At 35.8% G+C, this 20,266-nt stretch overlaps 1 protein-coding gene across 1 annotated transcript in view; it reads right to left on the reverse strand.

The window, feature by feature from the left end:
• Positions 1-20,266, reverse strand: part of SCAF8 (SR-related CTD associated factor 8) — a 79,632-nt gene that overhangs the window by 30,598 nt on the left and 28,768 nt on the right. The window contains 5 exon segments of the mRNA XM_082474430.1: positions 1,862-1,992; positions 3,071-3,224; positions 5,461-5,622; positions 9,870-9,914; positions 13,671-13,754. Coding sequence (XP_082330556.1) covers positions 1,862-1,992; positions 3,071-3,224; positions 5,461-5,622; positions 9,870-9,914; positions 13,671-13,754 — 576 coding nt within the window.

The raw sequence follows: 20,266 nt of genomic DNA on the forward strand, positions 1-20,266 counted from the left end.
TATATAACACAGTCCTTAATAAGTCTGTCTTGCTTCTGGAAAGTCAGGGAAGTTTAAACAAAATAAAATGATCATACCATGACCAACAGATAAAAAAAACTCATCACAAGCAGACTTTTTTTCACTAAGCTTTTTCATCCCTTCTTCAATTAACTCAATCTCTGTAAAAGGACAAGCACTTGCAACAACTGCTTTTGCTCTCATTCAGATTTACCATCTGATAACACATTCCTGAAAGCAGCTAAGAAAATAAGAAATCTGTCCCTTGGTGCAGTCTGAAACTAAGGAAATTAAAGGTGAATAGTGTCAACAAGAGTTGAAAGCAACCCCTGTCCCCCCATTCACCCTCCCTCTTAAAAAATAGAAACAGTAGTAAGATTCTGAAGATATTTCAGTTCAGTAAACCCTATATATAACCTAGTAGTAATTAATACTTTCCTACTCAAGCTCTAAACCCAAGTTAAATCTGAAAATTATCAGTTTAGAATAGAAAAACAAAAATAGAGAAGCTATTGCTAAATAAGACATTTGCACTCTTTAAGTAAAGTTCAGTTTACAGTGGGAGAAGGTAAAAATATGCACGATGACAGTAAGTAAAATAATTTCACCTGAAATAGCAACATTAAGAAACAAACTAGAGTCTTTACCTATCAAATCAACATTTACTACAAACTACTAATGTGATAGGAAAGAAACTACAAAAATACACGATAGTTGAGCTACTGCACTGAGGAAGCTCCAAAACAGACAGAATGGATGAATAAGAGGGAGGGAGAGAGGGAGGAAGGAAGAAAGGAAGGCAATATCACATTTCTCCTTTACACATTTTAAATGTTCCTTCTGACATCTCCATTTGCCCCCACAGCGCTGTTATTCTTTCAGTCACCCAGGTTCAAACACTGCAGCACCCTACTTTTTCCTCTGCTCTGACTTCATATCTTATAGATTACTGTGTCTTCTTGACTCCTTGTACTATTCTTCCAGAAAATCCACACTCTTGCCAAATATATTTTTTAAATAGATGTCTTTCAAAATGACATTTGTTTTACGAATTACTTTCAAAATATCATTATCACAAAAGGTTAGTAATTCTATAATTTAATCTAATATCCAATTCAGTTTCCCAACTGTCCCAAAAATGTAGAAACTGGATCCAATCTAAGATGATAATTGAATTGTTTTTTTACATTTGTAAATCACTAAAATGGTTCCATATTTTTTTTTGAGATTGTCTTTTTAAAGAGTCCACAACTGTACCATTTTTCACTTATTCAGATCACAATTAATCTGGTTTTTAGAGGATAAGTTAAAAAAAAACAACAACAGATGCTAAAGAAAGACTATCCTCATATCTTGCCATGACTAGTTCCATTTAAAGTCTCAATTCAAATGCCACTCTGTCAAAGATGCCTTCTCCTGGCTACCCTAATTCTGACCCCTTCCCCCAAACTTAGTCACTGTAAAGACTTACCCTGTTTTAAGTCATATATCACTATCTAAATAATGTTTTATACTTCTTTATTGTTTGTCTCCCCTAAGATAGATAGGTATCTTCTCCAAGGTAGAAGACGTCCCTTCCTTGTTACTGGAATAACAATAGCACCTAATAACGTCTGGCACAAACTGTGCGCTGAATCAATTATTTTGGTGTAGAATGAATTATTTGTAAAATAATCTTTAATGACATAGAAGTGTTCATGATGCATTACTAAATGAAAAAAAAAGCAAGTTACACAGTACTATATGTAGTGTGGTCATTTTTTAAAAATAAAACACATACTCTTTAGGTGGTACATAATGAAACAATGTGTTAGGAAAATAATGAGTTCTAAATCATTGACATAATAAAAAAGCTGCTCACCTGTTGGCCTTGAGGACTTTGTAAGATCTGAGCTACAGCTGCAAGTGTATCTGTATTTGTTATCTGAGACACCCACGGATCAGGTAAACCTTGGACCACATTGGCTGGAGTAACAGGTGTCACAGGAGTTCCTTTTAGAAAAGACATCAAACCCAACCCCAATAAATATGTAAGTACATAAATAAGACTTGGAAAGTAGAGAGATTTGTTCTGTCACTTTTATAAAATATGTACAGATTTATATAAATGTAATTTTATTGTCTCCATTTTGAAAAACCATTACAGAATTAGGTATGTTAAAACAACAACAACAATTAAAAAAAAACTGACCTAAAAGAGCTATCCATACTTGTTCTCAATTAACTAAGTTACTACTTTAAAGGAACCTACAGGGATTTCCCTGGTGGTGCAGTGGTTAAGACTACACGCTCCTAATGCAGGGGGCACAGGTTCAACCTCTGGTCACGGAACTAAGATCCCACATGCCCCACGGCATGGCCAAAAATAAAAAATAACTTAAAAAAATAAACAAAATAAAGGAGCCTATAATACTTGCAAGTCATTAAAAAATTTTACTAAAGAAGAAGATTTCAATGACATAAGGAAATATTCAAAATGCAATCTTTCGTGAAAAAAATTATTATAAAATAGTGTGCATAACATAAAACTATTTTTGTTCCAAAATATGTGTGTGTGTATATGTATACACACATATCAAAAACTAAATATATACCAAAATGCTAACAAGTATAATTCTTGGACTATGATGAAAAATTTCAAATGTCATTTAAATACCTTAAAAAAAAAAAAAACACATGATTTTGAGATTATTACTAAACATTTTTTTCTCCATTAAATAAATTTTTTCAGGTTCTCTTTATATTAGTAGTCTTAGTTCACTGTGAATATCAAGATGATATATATGCAAGTTTAAAAGATTACAGTCTAAATCAGGAAAAACTTAACTGACACACCAATTTCCAAAGCTGATTATGTTTCTAGGGATTTTAAAAACTAAGCTTTTTAATTTTTAGAAAAGAATTACACACAAATATAACTTCTGATTTTATTTTTCACATAAATTGCATTTCCTTTCATTTACCTAATGCTAGACAAATTGTCCTGCACTGTCAAATTATTATTTCATATATGAATAATCACCTGAAAAGCATGAGTAGAATATTCAGAAAATCTATCAAAGCAACATACCTGGGGTATTGCTCATAGCAGCAGTAGTACTGGCCAAAACAGGTGTGACAACTGGAGGAGGAATCCCCGCTGCCATATCCAAAAGAGGTTGAATAATCTCACTTTTAAATACATTATTCTTCTGCCATAAGTTTAATACTCTCACTATTTTACTCTAGAGGAAAAAAGAAAAATGATATTTTGTTTTTTTTGCTTTCAAAACCTCAGCACAGTCATATCATAGAGGCTACTTGGGCAGTAGATAGGAAGGATGGATTAAAATACTGCTATGATACTTTCCAGCCCTGAAATTATGTTTCCATAATTTTGCATTTATTAACTTTAACTCACTTGCAAAAATATTCATTCTGATGAATATACAAGTTAATGAAAGCAATATTTAGCAGAAAGAAGGAAGGAATAGTAACTAGGTTTCTCCTTGTACATGAGCACTAATGAGATGGTTACAGTTAGCTGGAGAACTGTGTTACAGATTCTGAGGCTTAGCACTAAAGTTATATTTACTGTTGATTTTAATTTTATCTTTTAAAAAAGTAACTTCAAGAGAAAATCCCTATCTTATGTGACTTTAAAAAAATTTTTTCATTTTAAAACTATCTAAGAACAAGAAAGGGTATTTCCTCACATAAGAATTTAACCAAATTTACTTTCTGCCACCACTGTTCAGCATATAAAAGTTCTGTAAACAGCAGTAAGTATTAGTTACTGACTACTGTAATGCTACTTAACTCCAGTAGAATAATTTAAATGACAGAGGCTGAAATTAAGTATTAAAAAGAGACTTTTATTAAATAATCTATTTTGTAATAGTAAAATAAGGAATTTTTAAGAGTATCTGGTTCACCTTTAAATCACTCACAATATTATATCAACATATTTTCAAACTATGTCCAAGCTAAATTAACATGCAAATTTTTGTATTTCAAATGAAGCATAAAAAAGTTACACAAAGAATGCTTCATATCTTCTATTTTTCCAAAGATGTGGGCACTAAGAAAGTGCCTTATATTTTTTTGCTTTACATAAAAAAAATCTTCCAGTTCCCAAGATACTCATCAAGCACTAAAAGTAGTCCCCGTCTGGTAAGTATCATTCTATGTATCTACCTACACACAAACAAATAATGCCTCTCCTTTATGGAGTTTATGCACTGAGATTACAGTAGCAATGTAATCTTTCCTACTATGGTTATTAAAAAAAATTCCTATATACTAAACTTTATTATAAATGAGAAACATTATTATTATGAAATCTACAAATTCAAGACTGACTTGTTCATTGTAATTGATAGAAATCCAAGTCCAAACTAGTGAAATTCCTAAATCAAAGTCTTTAAGTTACTTCAAAAAATGTTTATATAAAATTTCAAATGAGTTATTTTAGGTGGGATTCTAAGGCATCTGCTTTAAGTCTCAACTGTGATGGGTTACTTAAAAACTAGAAGCATTCTTTCTGCCTGCATAGAATTATCAACGTACCAAAGTTAATTAAAAGAAACAAATCTGCTTCAAGAAGCATATCCAAGAACAGTTTACAAAGAATGATACAATGATAAATTTATCTCCATATCTATCTATTATAACAAGACTTTTTTTGTTTCAAAACTGTACAATAGTTATTAAAAATGAAAACTACCTAATCTTGTACTTGAGGGAAGGTAAAAGATTTGTGGTGAGCTTTTAAGTTTTGTGGCTCTTCCTCAGAATAACAGTTAGTCTTCACCTGTTTGTTCTTTTTCCTACAAAATCAATACTGCAATCAACTCTGTCAGAAAAGGAACACTAAATTTCCAAATCAACATCCAAGATACATAACCTTCTACTATCTTTGAGCACCTATGAGGATAAACAGCGCCTTTTTATTCTCCCTCAGGTTCCAAAGCTTTTGTTTCATGTGGGATAGAATATTTATTCATTCAGATCGAGCAGACCCACTAGTGTGGTTTCTAGCACTAAGAAAACTCTACCATGACAAAGGAATTTTGATATGCAGTTATTTTCTATTAATTATTTGGTAAATCCATTTTTCACAGACACTAAATAGGTAAATATCAGCTCATGTCAAATAATCAAAATTCTGAATTGGTTGTGCGTGTAAATAAATAAGATTTTAGGATAATTCCAAATGCTTATTAGAGCCAGTTTCTTTAACACCAACTGCTTCAATAAATTAAAAAGTAGCAAAATCAACTATATCTTTCCACTCTGTTTAAGAAAAGTCTAATAACAAAAAGGAACATGGAGAGTGCGATAACTAAATATTCAAATTCGGAATAACAAAGAGTAAACAATAACATAAAATGATAAAATTAAGATAATGTAAAGAGTCTCATTAAGACCAAAAAGGTAATTACTGTAGTGACTTAAAAAAAAAGAAAACAGGCAGCATACCTTGTCGTCTCCAGGGCAACGATATAAATTCTGGAAAGTGCTAATGATGTTATTACTAAATCTGGGTGCAAACACATCCTTTTCTTGACCAAACTGATGTCGAGATTGTCGTACAATAGAGTCAATAACATAAAGTCCAGGTACCTTGTATTCTGGTTTACACTGGAGAAAAAAAGAGTGGGAAGGGAAGCAAATGAGAAGGTTAAAATTCTTGATATACAAATGTCACCATAAATCCTATACAAACACAAAAACTCTGCTCATGCTGAGGTGATGAACATTCGAGGTTGACTATTCCACACCGTCTGTCTCTGGAATGGCATCTGAAAGAATCTACTTTGGCTACTCTACATATGTAGTTCAACTGCCAATCACCTAAGTTCTGAAACAGCACTGAGTAACTGGCTTGAACAATAAAAAACAAAAGGTAAGGTACTGTTATAATAAAAAAAAAATTGTTTAATGATTTTGAAAAGCCAAATAAAAGGAAGTAGCAAATTCAGGAAAGAAAAGCACTGGTAAAAGCACTGCCAACATGCCTTAGACTTCGTCTGAAACATATAGGGAAAGGATTTCTGCACTAATGAAGGAACAAATCAAATGACAAATTATAACATTCCAAACACAATGAACCCAAAGTTTCAAAACTTTTCTCAACTACCACACCTATACAAAAGACAAGACACTACCATTATGATTCTAGGAATCTATCCTATGAAAACATTTTTTAGCTACTCCACTGATCAATGTTTCTCAGCCTTATCCATTACCCAATCTGAAGAATATGAAAGTCTCCTACTTTCCTGAGCACAAGGAAGAATCCTTTCACTATCAAGCTCACTGCTCCGATTTCTTCCATATCCAGAAGCATAAGAACACCTGCCTCCCAAACACATACTGATTAAAATGAAATTATGGCTGCAAAAAGCAGGTTCAAATTCTGGGTGTAATTAGGTAAGTATTTCACCCAAAGTAATTTCACAGAAATCATATATGGACTAAATCAAAATTGCATTCTTGAAAAACTTCCTGGAAACCCAAGGACCAGTGGGGTAAAGGATCCTCAATCCATGTCCAACACACACATACATGTTTCTAAACAGGATTTTCAGTCAAGACAATGAATGATTTCATTCTGCAAAAAGACTAGATGACTCTTCATTTGTTCCTTCAAATCCCTTTTAAGAACCTTCTCTTTAAGGTCATTATTAAGAAAATGAAGAGACCTTTAGCACCAATTCACAAGTATCTACTGCAAGGTTCTGGCTGTTTAGTACTTGAAACATTTAATAAAAGGGCAGTAATGCTGGTGACTGGACATTAAAGTTTTAGGTTGAATCTACCAAAAAGGTTCAAAACTGTCTGCTCTGTTGAAAGTTATTGTTTTAAAAGTCTGAAATAGTTTCTTCCCGCATGTTCCTCCCAAATCTAGCATATCTGTCCCTCAGTTCATATATCTGGCCAAGGCTATTTTCCTTTGACTACCATACATTCAAAGAAATATTTACCTAGCCAGGCAAATAATACAACCAGTAAAGAAAATAATTTTTTTTTAATTTAATGAAAAGCAAGACATCTCTGTTAAAAATCATCTATTTCCCAATGCCAAAAACACAGATAAAATAATCTGATACATAATCTATTACTTTATAGAAATGATTATCTTGAGACTAAGGCTAAATAAAATTTATAAGTTGCTGGTAAGAGTTATTAAAATTAATACTGAATGGTAAGTAATAAAAGCGATTAACGCAGTGAGTTTTGTTTAAACAGATACACCCTTTTCTCTGATTTATAATAAAAACTCGATCATAAACTCACAATGCATAAGAATCATGAGACATAACACAATAAATGGGCCTTCCTCGCCTACTGTGAAGATTCCAAAGCTTCAAAAATGTTAGCAGTTTTAGTATTAAGCTATAAAGATAATTCTTCTTCCACAATATCTTTAGAAACACTATATTAACATGTTATGGTACAGAATTTCCTTCACTGATAGACTAGGCACTTTTATGTGTCTGCCACATAAAATGGCAAAAAAAAATTATGTATGATTTAAACGTTGTAGAAGTTTTAAAATTACAATATTTGGTAAACTTAGCTAAGTCACCAACCAGAAACTTGAGAGAAGAATTAAGACCAAAAAATCTGAAATGTTTTCAATCTCTTTTTCAAGTTCTAGCAGTACTGAAAACACAAGAATTCCTAAGACTCCGATGTCATGAGGTATTTGTTACACTCTGAATAACAACTGTGGCCGTACTCACAGAGCACGAAACGATGCTGACAGCAGCACGTAAGAAAAGACGGCCGTCGCAGGAAACAGTTACACCTAACACCAAACGCATTCCCACAGGGAACAGTGCATACTTCCAACAGAAGGAGAGGAAAGGGAACCATTCTGAGACAGCCCGAGCATTCAGTTCTTAACAAGGTCTTCTCTCAGGAGAAACTTTTTAACCAGAGCCTAACTTGCCGAGGTTTTATCAGAGCCTAACTAACCCACACTTAGGGAAACAGAACCTGCATTTCAACAAGATCTCTAGGTAATTCCTGTGCACAAAAATAGTTTAAGAAGCACTGTTTAGACACTGAACCTTTTTAAAAAGATTTTTAAAAGCTTTAGAACAATGAAATTTTCCGATCACCAACATTTGTATTTTCTAGTTGGATTTACCTAAAACACAGCATACGTGTTATTTTACCCCATGCCTTAAGCTTCAATTCATGAGCTGTTCACCTCAAAATATGTTTTACCAATACTTTAAGTTTTGAGAGAACAAGACTTTAAGAGGAAAAAAGCTGAATCACATAAAGGTTAACTGATCTATTCAAGATTATCTAGCTGGTTTAGTGACACAGTAATATCACTTTGATTCACGCTCCAGTCAACTATTTTCGTTCAAGAAGCACACTGCAACCTTGCCAAGTCCTTAATGCCATTTACCTCTGACCCTCAAACTGGTTCTGCTTACATCTAGGCATGAACAATGGGCAGAATACAAAACCTAAATTCAATTACAGATTTCCCACAGTATAATTTTACAAGTTATAAAAGTTACGTACTCCTGCCAAAAAAACATGGCACAAATAGGGCACTGATCACAAGGAAGGGGCAAAGAAATATAATCTAGTCACCTCGGGCCCTGGTTACAAAAAAAATTACTAAGTGTATGCCAAACAGCTGTTTTTCAACTTCATCTCCCTCTGCTTACCCTGGAAAATGGAACTTCAGGTGTATATAATAAGATGTAGGATGTGTAATGCCCTAATGGATGAGACAAAATGAATCAGCAGAAGGAAAGTGGCTGGTATTTTTACTACATTTTACTACATCTTTATCTAAAAGGAAGACTGCTCTCTAAGCATTCAGCTTCAAATAACAAGGGAGAATTTCTTTAAAGGCTATAAAAAATAATGAATCTGTAATTTCATTAAAAATCAGTCATGGGGCTTCCCTGGTGGCGCGGTGGTTGAGAATCTGCCTGCTAATGCAGGGGACACGGGTTCGAGCCCTGGTCTGGAAAGATCCCACATGCCGCAGAGCAACTGGGCCCGTGAGCCACAACTACTGAGCCTGTGCATCTGGAGCCTGTGCTCCGCACCAGGAGAGGCCACGATAGTGAGGCCCGCGCACCGCAATGAAGAGTGGCCCCCACTTGCCACAACTAGAGAAAGCCCTCACACAGAAATGAAGATCCAACACAGCCAAAAATAAATAAATAAATAAATAAATTAAAAAAAAAAAAAAAACACCGCAAATGAGTTAAAAAAAAAAAAAATCAATCATATTGGGGGGCTTCCCTGGTGGCACAGTGGTTAAGAATCCACCTGCCAATGCAGGGGACACGGGTTCAAGCCCTGGCCCGGGAAGATCCCACATGCCACAAAGCAACTAAGCCCATGCGCCACAACTACTGAGCCCGCGGTCTACAGTCCACGAGCCACAACTACTGAGCCCGCGTGCCTAGAGCCCGTGCTCTGCAACAAGAGAAGCCACCACAATGAGAAGCCTGCGCACCGCAACGAAGAGAAGCCCCTGTTCGCCGCAACTAGAGAAAGCCCGCGCGCAGCAACAAAGACCCAACACAGCCAAAAAAATTAGTTAATTAATTAATTAATTTTTTAAAAAATCAATCATATTGAAACATTTTCTTCAAGGGACGAATGCTCACTATGGCAATGGAAATTAACAAAAACATCTATCTGAAAGCTTTTGTTTTTAGAATTATCCAAAAAGCACTTTCATTTTATTTCTTAATCAGATATTAAAACAAATGGAATCACTTTTGAACAGTCCATCAAAACAATTTAAACTTGGGTATTTGATGTAAAAGAGAAGAGCGCAGGCCATTAATCTATAGTTACAGAACATTTAGCATATACATAGAAAATTATATACTTACTTTCTGAATGAATTTCTCAACACTCTGTACCACGTGTTTATAGAACTAAAAGAAAAAAAAAAGAAATGTGGTTTTAAATGTTTGATTACAACTTTCCTGCTAAACATACGGTTTAACATAGCTTCAAAGGTCTATCAGAGCAATGAATTTTAATCATGAATTTTGATTAACTTCATGATTAAACTAGCTATGATTAGTAAAGGGTTCCTCAAGTAGGTATATGATCAGTAAATCCAAAGTGTGTTACGGTAACACAGATACAAAAGAATTCTATTACAGTCTTTAAGAAAGCAAACTTTCACAAATAGGTTGACAGCAAAATACTGGTGGTAAGACACTGGTAGACGTACATTCTTCCTTCCTGGAAAAAAAGTAAAGATCTCCTTTAGTATCGTTTTATTGGCTAAATTAGGTTATAGTACTAGAAAAATCAAGTAACTGAAAATAAAGAGCATTAATAAATATGTGCAAGGGAGATGTTTTCAACTTATCTTCTTCTGCTTCTCCTGGAAAATGGAACTGCAAGTATATATAACAAAACACAGAGATGTATAATGTTCTAATGGATCAGCCAAAATGAATCAGCAGGAAGAGAAGTGAGCACACACATTAAAAATTAGAAATGGACTTCTATCAATTATCTGAAAACTTAGATTTACGTTTTATGAAACAACGCTATGAATAAACCTGAAAATAAGTAAGATGAAATTTACAGGTTAAACGAAAATTATCTGGAATTTGTACCTAATTTAATTTTAATAGCTCAATGGCAACTGCACCATCAGCACATTTCTGTTTAAAAAACTATCCTGAATTGTACTTCTATTTATATTTCTGATCCCATGAATTATGCTCTTAAGGGACATCCCCTTAGACTGAAGAGACACAAGAACTTTCAACTGAACTGAAGCAAGAAATCCAACATTTATAAAGTCAAAAACAAAGGAAAACCGGGACTTCCTTGGTGGTGCAGCGGTTAAGACTCCACGCTTCCAATGCAGGGGGCCCAGGTTTGATGCCTGGTCAGGGAACTAGATCCCACGTGCATGCTGCAACTATGAGTTCGTATGCCGCAACTAAGACCTGGCATGCATGCATAAATAAATAAATGTATATAAAATGTATATAAAAATGTATATAAAAAGGCATATTTTAAAAAAAAGGAAAATCTCATTATTCATATTCACCAAATCAAAATCTACAATAAAAATTTCCTTACTACAAAGTAACAGTTTATGCTACAGTTTAAGTTACTTAAGTAAAAAAAAGCCAAACAACTACTTAAAAGTTATTAGGCACTTTATAAGTAACTTTATAAGTAACTAAACATTTAAAATCAATATATAAAATAGTAATTACACACTGAGTGGTTTTTAATAAATAATAATTTTTCTGGAAGACATCTTGGCAGTGCTTCTTGCTTCTAGTTACTTCATGTACTATATGTAATTCAGAGTAAAACAACTTACTGTTAATTCAAAGATTCTCAACTCACATAGGCCTTCTTCCACAATAGGTTATCAGAGGTTTTGTTGACAGTGTGCAATGTTAACAAGCACCCAGAAAAATAATCATGTCTCTAAACATTGACAGAAAGCCAATGACTTACCTTAATATGAAACACAGTATCATCTAAATCTGATTTAAAAGACAGTTCAAATATCAACTTACATATGTATCAAATGCAGTTTAAATTAATACAGTACTGCAAAACAGTTGGTCTGAACTCTTCAAAAATGTCAATGTAATGAAAAAGAAAACAAAAACAAAACAAAGCAAAAAGGCTGGGTGATAGGATAAATAAATGACAGGATCTCGGCTGGATCCTGAAAATGCACAGGTGCAGGTGCTAAAGTTAATACTGAGACAACTGGTAAATGAAAGTGTAGATTATATATTAGATAATAATATTATATCAAAGTGAAATTTCTTGCACATGATGTGTATTTGGTTACCTAGGAAATCTCTTTGCTTTAGGACATTCAAATTCAAGTATTTAGGGACTATGTGCTATTCTCAATGAACACTGAAACGAACTCTCAAATGATTCAGCCAAAAAAATGTGAAACTGTGTGTGTACGTGCTTCAGTGTGTGTGTGTGGGTGTACGTGCACGCGCGTGTGTAGAAATAAACCAAATGTAGCAAGATATTAACACCTGGTGAATCTAAGAGGCTATGTGTTGCTCATTATATTTTGCAACATATTTGTGTTTTTTTTCAAAATTAAAAACATTAAGACAGTACCAATAAATCAAAATAGTACAGTATAACATGTTTAGACTCTTGAGAGAAAATCAAAATCTAGCTGTTTTTATTCTGACTGTTGCAAATTACTTCTTAGACCCTTCCAACATCTGAAAAATGGAAATAATGTTAGTACCTATTCCTTAAAGAGTCTTCTAATTAAAAAGTATTCTGTTCAACAAAAGGTTATATTAAATGCATCAATTATTAATTTTCACCGAATAAAAATGATAATAATATACACGTTCACATACTCTCAGGATCATGACCATAAAAATCAGATCACAATGAAGAAGAGTATAAAGCAAGCAGAAGAGACTGACATTCTATACTGAGTCTATCAGGTAAACTGAAAAACCACTTCTTTGAAGAATTCTCTACCTTAAATGTGTCTACTGGTCACTGTCCTTATCCCCTCTTTGATATTCTGCACATAAATACAGGGATTTGAACTATAATACTGTCAGATATTAATTATAAGTTGGAAAACTAAGTTTGGGGCATTAGAACACTGCAAAATCAACTACCTAAATTTTCTCCTAGTAGTGATTCTCTGTAAAGAAGAATTCGTTAAATCTAACAGATAATGCTATTAGTGAAAGACAATTTACTCAGGAATTCCCAGTGGTCCAGTGGTTAGGACTAGGCGCTTTCACTGCCGGGACCTGGGTTTCATCCCTGATCGAGGAACTAAAATCCCGTAAGCAGCGAAGTGTGGCCAAAAACAAACAAACAAAAAAGACGACTTACTTAAATAATGGTGCTTCTGGTTATGAGCTAATGCTCAGAGTAGGAAAACATATCACTAAATATCTATAGGTTAATACCTACTTAATTAAAAATAAGCACTCACTCATTCTCAATTTTAACAACCCTACTAGAGCAGGGAGTCTTAGCTTTGGGGACAAGAACATTTTGGAGAGATGTCTATGGTCGAGCTTCATAAGGTCCCTAAAACCAAGAAATTTTATGCAAAATTCTGTACATATGTGTATTTCTCTAGAGATGACCCAACCTTTTCCTGAGATTTTCAGAAGTATCCATAAGTCAAAACCACTGTTATCAGAACAACGGCTAAATACCTGTGGCCTCTTCCCACAGTTTAAATGTCCTATGTACAATGAAGCCCAATTATTTTCCATAATGGCCCATTTTTAAATCTGTAATACAATCAGTAAGAAAAAGAATACATTAATTTTTTTAAAGAAACCTTTTCTTAACTCGTATTTCAAGATTCTGTAAAGTCAGTGTGACAAATAACAATGTTAAACACATTCTCCACAAAGTGGCTACATCTAAAATCTTACCTAAGAAAAATAAGGGAAAATGATTGCTTCCAAGTTTATGGAAGAATATTTATCAAGATATTAAGTGTTTATCTCTAGGTGACAGTTTGCAGGTGACAGATTTTCATTTTTGTGTTTTTTCCCTTGAACATGTACTAACTCTGAAAAGAGGAAGAAAACATATAATCTATAAAAATCATCCCTCCTCCAAAATATTAGTGTAGTATTTCCTTTGAAAAACACAAGAGTAAAATAAAATGTGTTACTCACCTTAATAGCTTTGATGGCTGCTTTAGTAATTTGGGTCATTTTCGCTTTAGAAATGGGTGGCTTGTAGTCATTCAGGGAATACAACTGATGAAAAAGAAGAACAAATTTTAAACACAGCAAAACTAATGGTCTCTACGCAATTACATGAAATTACCAACCATTTCTATTTTTATATCCTCAATGAAATTAAAGTGCTGCTTTTCTTTTAAAAATCAAGTTCAACATTATTAGCCATCAAGCAAATACAAATCAAAACCACAATGAGATTATCACTTTACACTTACTTGCTTATAATCAAAAAGACAAGTGTTAGCAAGGATGTAGAGAAATGAACCCTTATCCACATTACTAATGGGAATGTAAAATGGTGCAGCAGCTTTGGAAGACATTTCGGCAGTTTTTCAAAAAATGAAAAATAATATGTAATATGACCCAGCAATTCCACTCCCAGGTATACACCCAACAGAGGTGAAAATATACGTTCCCATAAAAACTTGTACACAAACGGTCACTGCAGCATTATTCATAAAAAATTCATTTAAAAAGTGGAAACCACCTAAATGTCCATCAACTGAGGAATGGACAAACAAAATTTCTTCTACCCATTCAATGAAATATTAGCCATGAAAATGCAATGAAGTACTGATACATGCTACAACATGGATGAACCTTGAAAACATGCTCAGTTTAAAAAGCCATATTTAAAACATGTTACAGAATTGCATTTATACGAAATGTCCAGAAAGGCAAATCTATTGGTGACTGTCTACAGCTGGGGGAGCTGGGGAGAAATGAGGAGTGGTAACTAATGAGTAAAGCATGTTTTTTAGGTGACGAAAATATTATAAAATGGACTGTGGTGATGACTGCACAACCATACTAAAAACCACTGAATTATCCACTTTCAACTGGTTAAGTGTGTGGTAGGTGAATTATATCTCAATATAATTGTTCTTAGAAGTCAAGGGATCTAATGTTTAGCAATAATCCCACCCCCCCACCCCAAATTTTTGTTTCAAGATTTCTCATATATGCAAAGGATAATAATACTGCTTAGAGAGAAAACGGATGAAGACAAGGTGGGGAAATCAGGCAAAAGACAAATAACTAAGCTTAAATACTGATGAAAACTGGTACTAAATGATGCTGGGAATTTAACTGCAATGCTATAAGATATTAACTAGAAGCCTGGAAACTAAGCTTTGGCCCTCAGAACATCGCAAAAACAACTTGAACAGACTTTCAAAGCAACTCGAAACAACACTGGTTGGTTAAACAACTAGGGAGCCCTCTATGGCAGGGGTCCCCCACCCCCGGGGCGGGACTGCAGTGGTCCGCGGCCTGTTAGGAACCGGGCCGCGCAGCAGGAGGCGAGCGGAGCTCCATCTGCTGCTCCCCGTCACTCCCATTCCCGCCTGAACCATCCATCCCGGCCCCCCGACCCCGTCCACGGAAAAACCGTCTTCCACGAAACCAGTCCCTGGTGCCAAAAAGGTTGGGGACCGCTGCTCTACAGCCTTTGCTCCAGCAGCCCTTATAACCTATTCATCATTGAATTCTATTGATTTTTACCCAGTTTCTTCCATGTGTGTCTCCTCTTCTCCCTCCAACCACCACCACGACCACAGTCCAAATTACCTTCATCGCGCACACTGAGATGGCATGTCTATCTTTTCAAAAACTAACCTGATCAGGTGACTGATACTCACCTACTTCCTCTACCACCCTAAAAAGTTCAATGACTTCCCACTCTTTGGAGATACACAAAAATCTACACATACAAGGCCCTTGCCTGATCTAATTCCTGTCTACCTTTCCAGTCTCATCTCACACCATGCTCCTCTCCCCAGCTCTCTGCCCTAGGCACAATGGTCTTTTTTCAGTTCCCTGACACAGAGCCTTTAAAAATGGGCTTGTTTCCTCTATTTGGAATAGAACTAGGGCCTCCCTACTAGTTTTATGCATACTCGTTCATCTGAGTTAAAGCATCACCTAATGAGGAAAGCCTTACCTACATCTCCCCAAACAGAGCTATACCACCTTTTATACCCTCATTGTACTGTCACTCACCTTTGAAGCATTCATCACAGAATTTGACACTTACTTGCATGATTATTTAACTAATATTTGATTTTTAAAAGGACTGTCCCAAAGGGTGACAAAGACTGACATCCTTGAGACAAAGGATGTAAGTTCCTTTAATGCAGTTTAAGCAATAAGACGTTAACTGAACACCAAGAGCTGTCCAAACTGAAATCAACCTTGGGAGAAGTATAAACGTAAGTTCCCACAGAGGTGTCCACTTGTTGATGATATTGCCCAACCGGGGTTAGGATCCCATCAGATCCTTTAAGAAGCTACCTCTGTCAAACTCACAGGGAATTTTAATATACTCATGGCCTCAATTCCTACCTGTCTGTTTTAGAAAATCTAACTGTGTGCCATCACCTCACTAGGTGCAAAATAACATGAACACAGTGTTTTCAGCAAGCTGTGTAAAGCAAAGGTCAATTTCCCAGAAGTTCTTAGCAGGCCCAGACTGCAGCCCATCTGAGATCCAGACCTGCCCTCTCCTACTAAAGAATAAGCTCTAAGAAGAGAAACTGCTTTTTTTGCTTAGATTTTTTTTTTTCCCCTTTGTCCAAACTGTATCCTCAGTGTCTGGCAGAGAATAAGAATTTGTTGAGAATAAGAATTTGTTAAAAATAAATTAAAATGAACAAATACATATAAGACACAGCATTGTACAAGCTTTGCACAGAAAGACCTGGATTTTAATTCCAACTGTGTTACCTTATTACAAAGTTGCTAAACCTCTGAACCTTAGTTTTCTCATTTAGAAAACAAAAGCAATACTCATTTCACAGAAACATTGCATATAAAGCTTTTAGAACACACTTAAGTCACTCAACAGGGTTAGTCATTATTAAATTAAAATCCTTCTCTTTGGAGGCATTCTCCATTTAAATGAATAATATTAAAGTATGCATCAAACATTTATTCATTCAGGTACCTGAAGGTACATTCCATAGTAATTTATATGACTGGGGCAATGAAGAGGCACCAGGGTCTTCCTATAGTTGACAATACATTACTTCTTTCATTTTCTGTGGTAAAGCCCTAAAGTTTCAATCAAGCACTAGTCCATATTCTAGCAGATCAAAACCTTTGCTCTCTTTCTTCCTTCCTTTTTTTTTGCAGGGGGGGGGGTTGGGAGAATGAGGTAGGGGAAATATAACTTAGACTTATAAAACATTTCAACAGCATGCAAAGTCAGCTCTTATCAGAGACCCTCTTTATTTTTTTTTAATTTGTTTATTTACTTTTATTTATTTGGCTGTGTCAGGTCTTAGTTGCGGCACTTGGGGTCTTCGCTGCAGCATGCAGGATCTTTCGTTATGGCGTGCAGTTTCTAAATCGCAGGGGCTCAGTAGCTGCAGTGCACGGATTTAGTTTTTAGCTGCCCCTCGGCATGTGGGATCTTAGTTCCCCGATCAGGGCTTGAACCTGTGTCCCCTGCGTCGGAAGGTGGATTCTTATCCACTGCACTAACAGGGAAGTCTGAGAGACCCTCTTTTTAATACGCAGAAACTTAAGGTATTACTTAGAAAAATACTAAGCAATTAAGTACTTTTCAAAGGCCCACTGAATACATGTGCTTCCAACTAACCATTTATCTAGATTCTCTAAAATCTCATTTCTTTATTAAATCTGACAGCCAGAAAAGAGGCACAGATCACTTCATCTAATTCTTCACAGAATGCCTTTACTAAAATTTAATGAAGTCCCAGTCCTGACGTGTCCTTCCTTTGGCTACTCAAGACTTATGGATTCAAAGGAAAGATACTAAACAACAGCCTGGGTTTTCAGTCTAACTCATTCATTCTTTTGTTTTTCAACTCCTTTCAGTTACACTGAAGAGTGCTCTTTCCATCAGTAACATTTAAATTTTCTATTCTGTCACTTGTAGGTACCACATGAAATGCACATTTCTAGATCTGAAAACAACTTCAAATCAAATCAGTTTCTAATGACTTCTATCAAGGTTTGAGAAATCTTTAACCTAAACGGAGATTTCTCAGTGGCTGCTGGCTACTCCCCCAAAAACCCACTTCTAATAAATAGTTTTTAAGTTGTCCATTATTGATTACGCCAGGGGTCAGCACAGTAAATATTTTAGGCTTCGGAGGCTACACAGTTGCTACCGCACAACAGGCATATTTCATTTCACCGTGCTGTGCAGACGGTGTATTTTTAGCATACTGAAGATTGTGGCAACCCTGTGTCGGTGAAGGGTGCAGGGTGATAGACCTCTTGCACCGAACAGTCAAGTTGTGAATACAAAGGAAAAGGTCTTGAAGGAAATTAAAAGTGCTATTCCAGTGAATACGTGAATGATGAGCCAGCAAAGCAGCCTTGCTGCTGATATGGAGAAAGTTTTAGTGGTCTGGATAGAAGACTAAACCAGACACCACATTCCCTTAAGCCAAAGCCAAATCCAGAGCCAGAGCCAGTCCCTAACTCTCTGCAATTCTCTGAAGCCCGAGAGAGGAGAGGAAACTGCAGAAGAAAAGTGTGAAGCTGGCAGAGGTGTTCCATGACATTGAAGGAAAGATGCCATCTTCTCCACAACATAAAAGTGCAAGGAGAAGCAGCAAGTTATCCAGAAGAGATCTAGCTCAGATAATTAATGAAACTGGCTACACTAAACAACAGATTTTCAACGTAGACAAAATAGCCTTATGTTGGAAGATGCCATGTAGGACTTCTGGCTAGAGAGGAGAAGTCAATGCCTGGTTTCAAAGTTTCAAAGGACAGGCTGACTCTCCTGTTAGGGGCTAATGCAGCTGGCGACTAGCTGACGCCAATGCTCATTTACCATCGTGGAAATCCTACCACCTTGAAGAACATGCTCAATCTGCCATGCCTGTGCTCTCTAAATGGAACAAGAAAACCTGGATGACAGCGCGTCTATTTACAAGACGGCTTACTGAGTATTTTAAGCTCACTGTTGAGACCTACTGCTCAGAAAAAGAAAATTCCTTTCAAAATATTACTGCTCACTGACAATGCCCCTGGTCACCCCAGAGCTCTGATTGAGATGTACAATGAGATTAATGTTTTCATGCCTGCTAACACCACATCCATTCTGCAGCCCATGGATCAAGGTGTCATTTCAACTTTCAAGTCTTATTAAGAAATATATTTCGTAAGGTTATAGCTGCAACAGAGAGTGATTCTTCTGATGGATCTAGGCAAAGTAAATTGAAAACCTTCTGGAAAGGATTCACCATTCTTGATGCCACTGAGAATATTCATGATTCATGGGAAAGGGTCAAAATATCAACGTTAACAGGAGTTTGGAAGAAGCTGATTCCAACCCTCACGGTTGACTCTGAGGGGTTCAAGACTTCACTGAGCAAGTAACTGCAGATGTGGTAGAAATAGCAAGAGAAGTAGAATTAGAAGTGGAGCCTGAAGATGTGACTGAATTGCTGCAATCTCACGATAAAATTTTAAAGGATGAGGAGTTGCTTCTTATGGATGAGCAAAGAAAGTGGTTTCTTGAGACAGAATTCTATCCTGCTGAAGATGCTGTGAAGACTGCTGAAATGACCACAAAGGATACAGAATACGACATAAACGTGGTTGACAAGGCAGGATCTCGGAGGACTGACTCCAATGTGAAAGTTCTACTACGGAAAAATGCTTTTAAACAGCACTGCATTCTACAGAGAAATTGTTTGTAAAAGGAAGAATCAATCCATGCAGCAAAAACTTCCCTGTTGTCTTAAGGAATTACCATGGCCATCCCAAACTTCAGCACCACCACCGTGATCAGTCAGCAGCCATCAACAGTGAGGCAAGACCCTCCACCAGCAAAAAGATTACAAGTCGCCAAAGGCTCAGATGATGGTATTTTTTAGCAGTAAGTTTTAAAAACAAAGGTATGTACGTTTTTTAGACTGAAAACTACTGCACACTAGTATAGTGTAAACACAACTTTTATATGTACTGGGAAAGCAAAAATTCATGTGACTCGCTTTATTGCAAAATTTGCTTTATTTTGGTGGTCTGGAACCAAACCCAAAACCTCTGAGGTATGCCTGTACTTGGCACTACCCCCGCGTAAAGAAGCAGCCACAAACAATTCGTATATGAATGGGCAGGGTGTGTTCCAACATAACTTTTTTACAAAACCAGGTCAATTTTTGGGCAATTTTATTTCTCAATCCTACAAACATGCAACTTTGTTTACTTGTTTGTTTTTTGGATAAACACGACACTGTCACGTCCTGCAAAGTGTATTCAGGCCTTTCCTCATCTATGCACTCAGTAAGGCTCATTACCCCAAATTTAACAAAATGTTGTACTTCATGCTTGTTATTTCGAGCAAACTCTTCACTTCAAAAATTTTAGTGCCTTTCCCAATTTGAGCAATATTAAATGAATTCTACCATGACCCTGGAAGAGTGCAACAAAAAAACCTGTGACGTGACAAACCCCACGAGAACCATTAAACTGGGGTAAAATCTTGCTCATTTACAGATTAATCTTATGCCTTCAAGGTTGAGTCTACGTCCAATACGAATTAA

Source organism: Balaenoptera physalus, assembly GCF_965194825.1.
Source record: "Balaenoptera physalus genome assembly, chromosome: 9".
Classification (NCBI taxonomy): domain Eukaryota; kingdom Metazoa; phylum Chordata; class Mammalia; order Artiodactyla; family Balaenopteridae; genus Balaenoptera; species Balaenoptera physalus.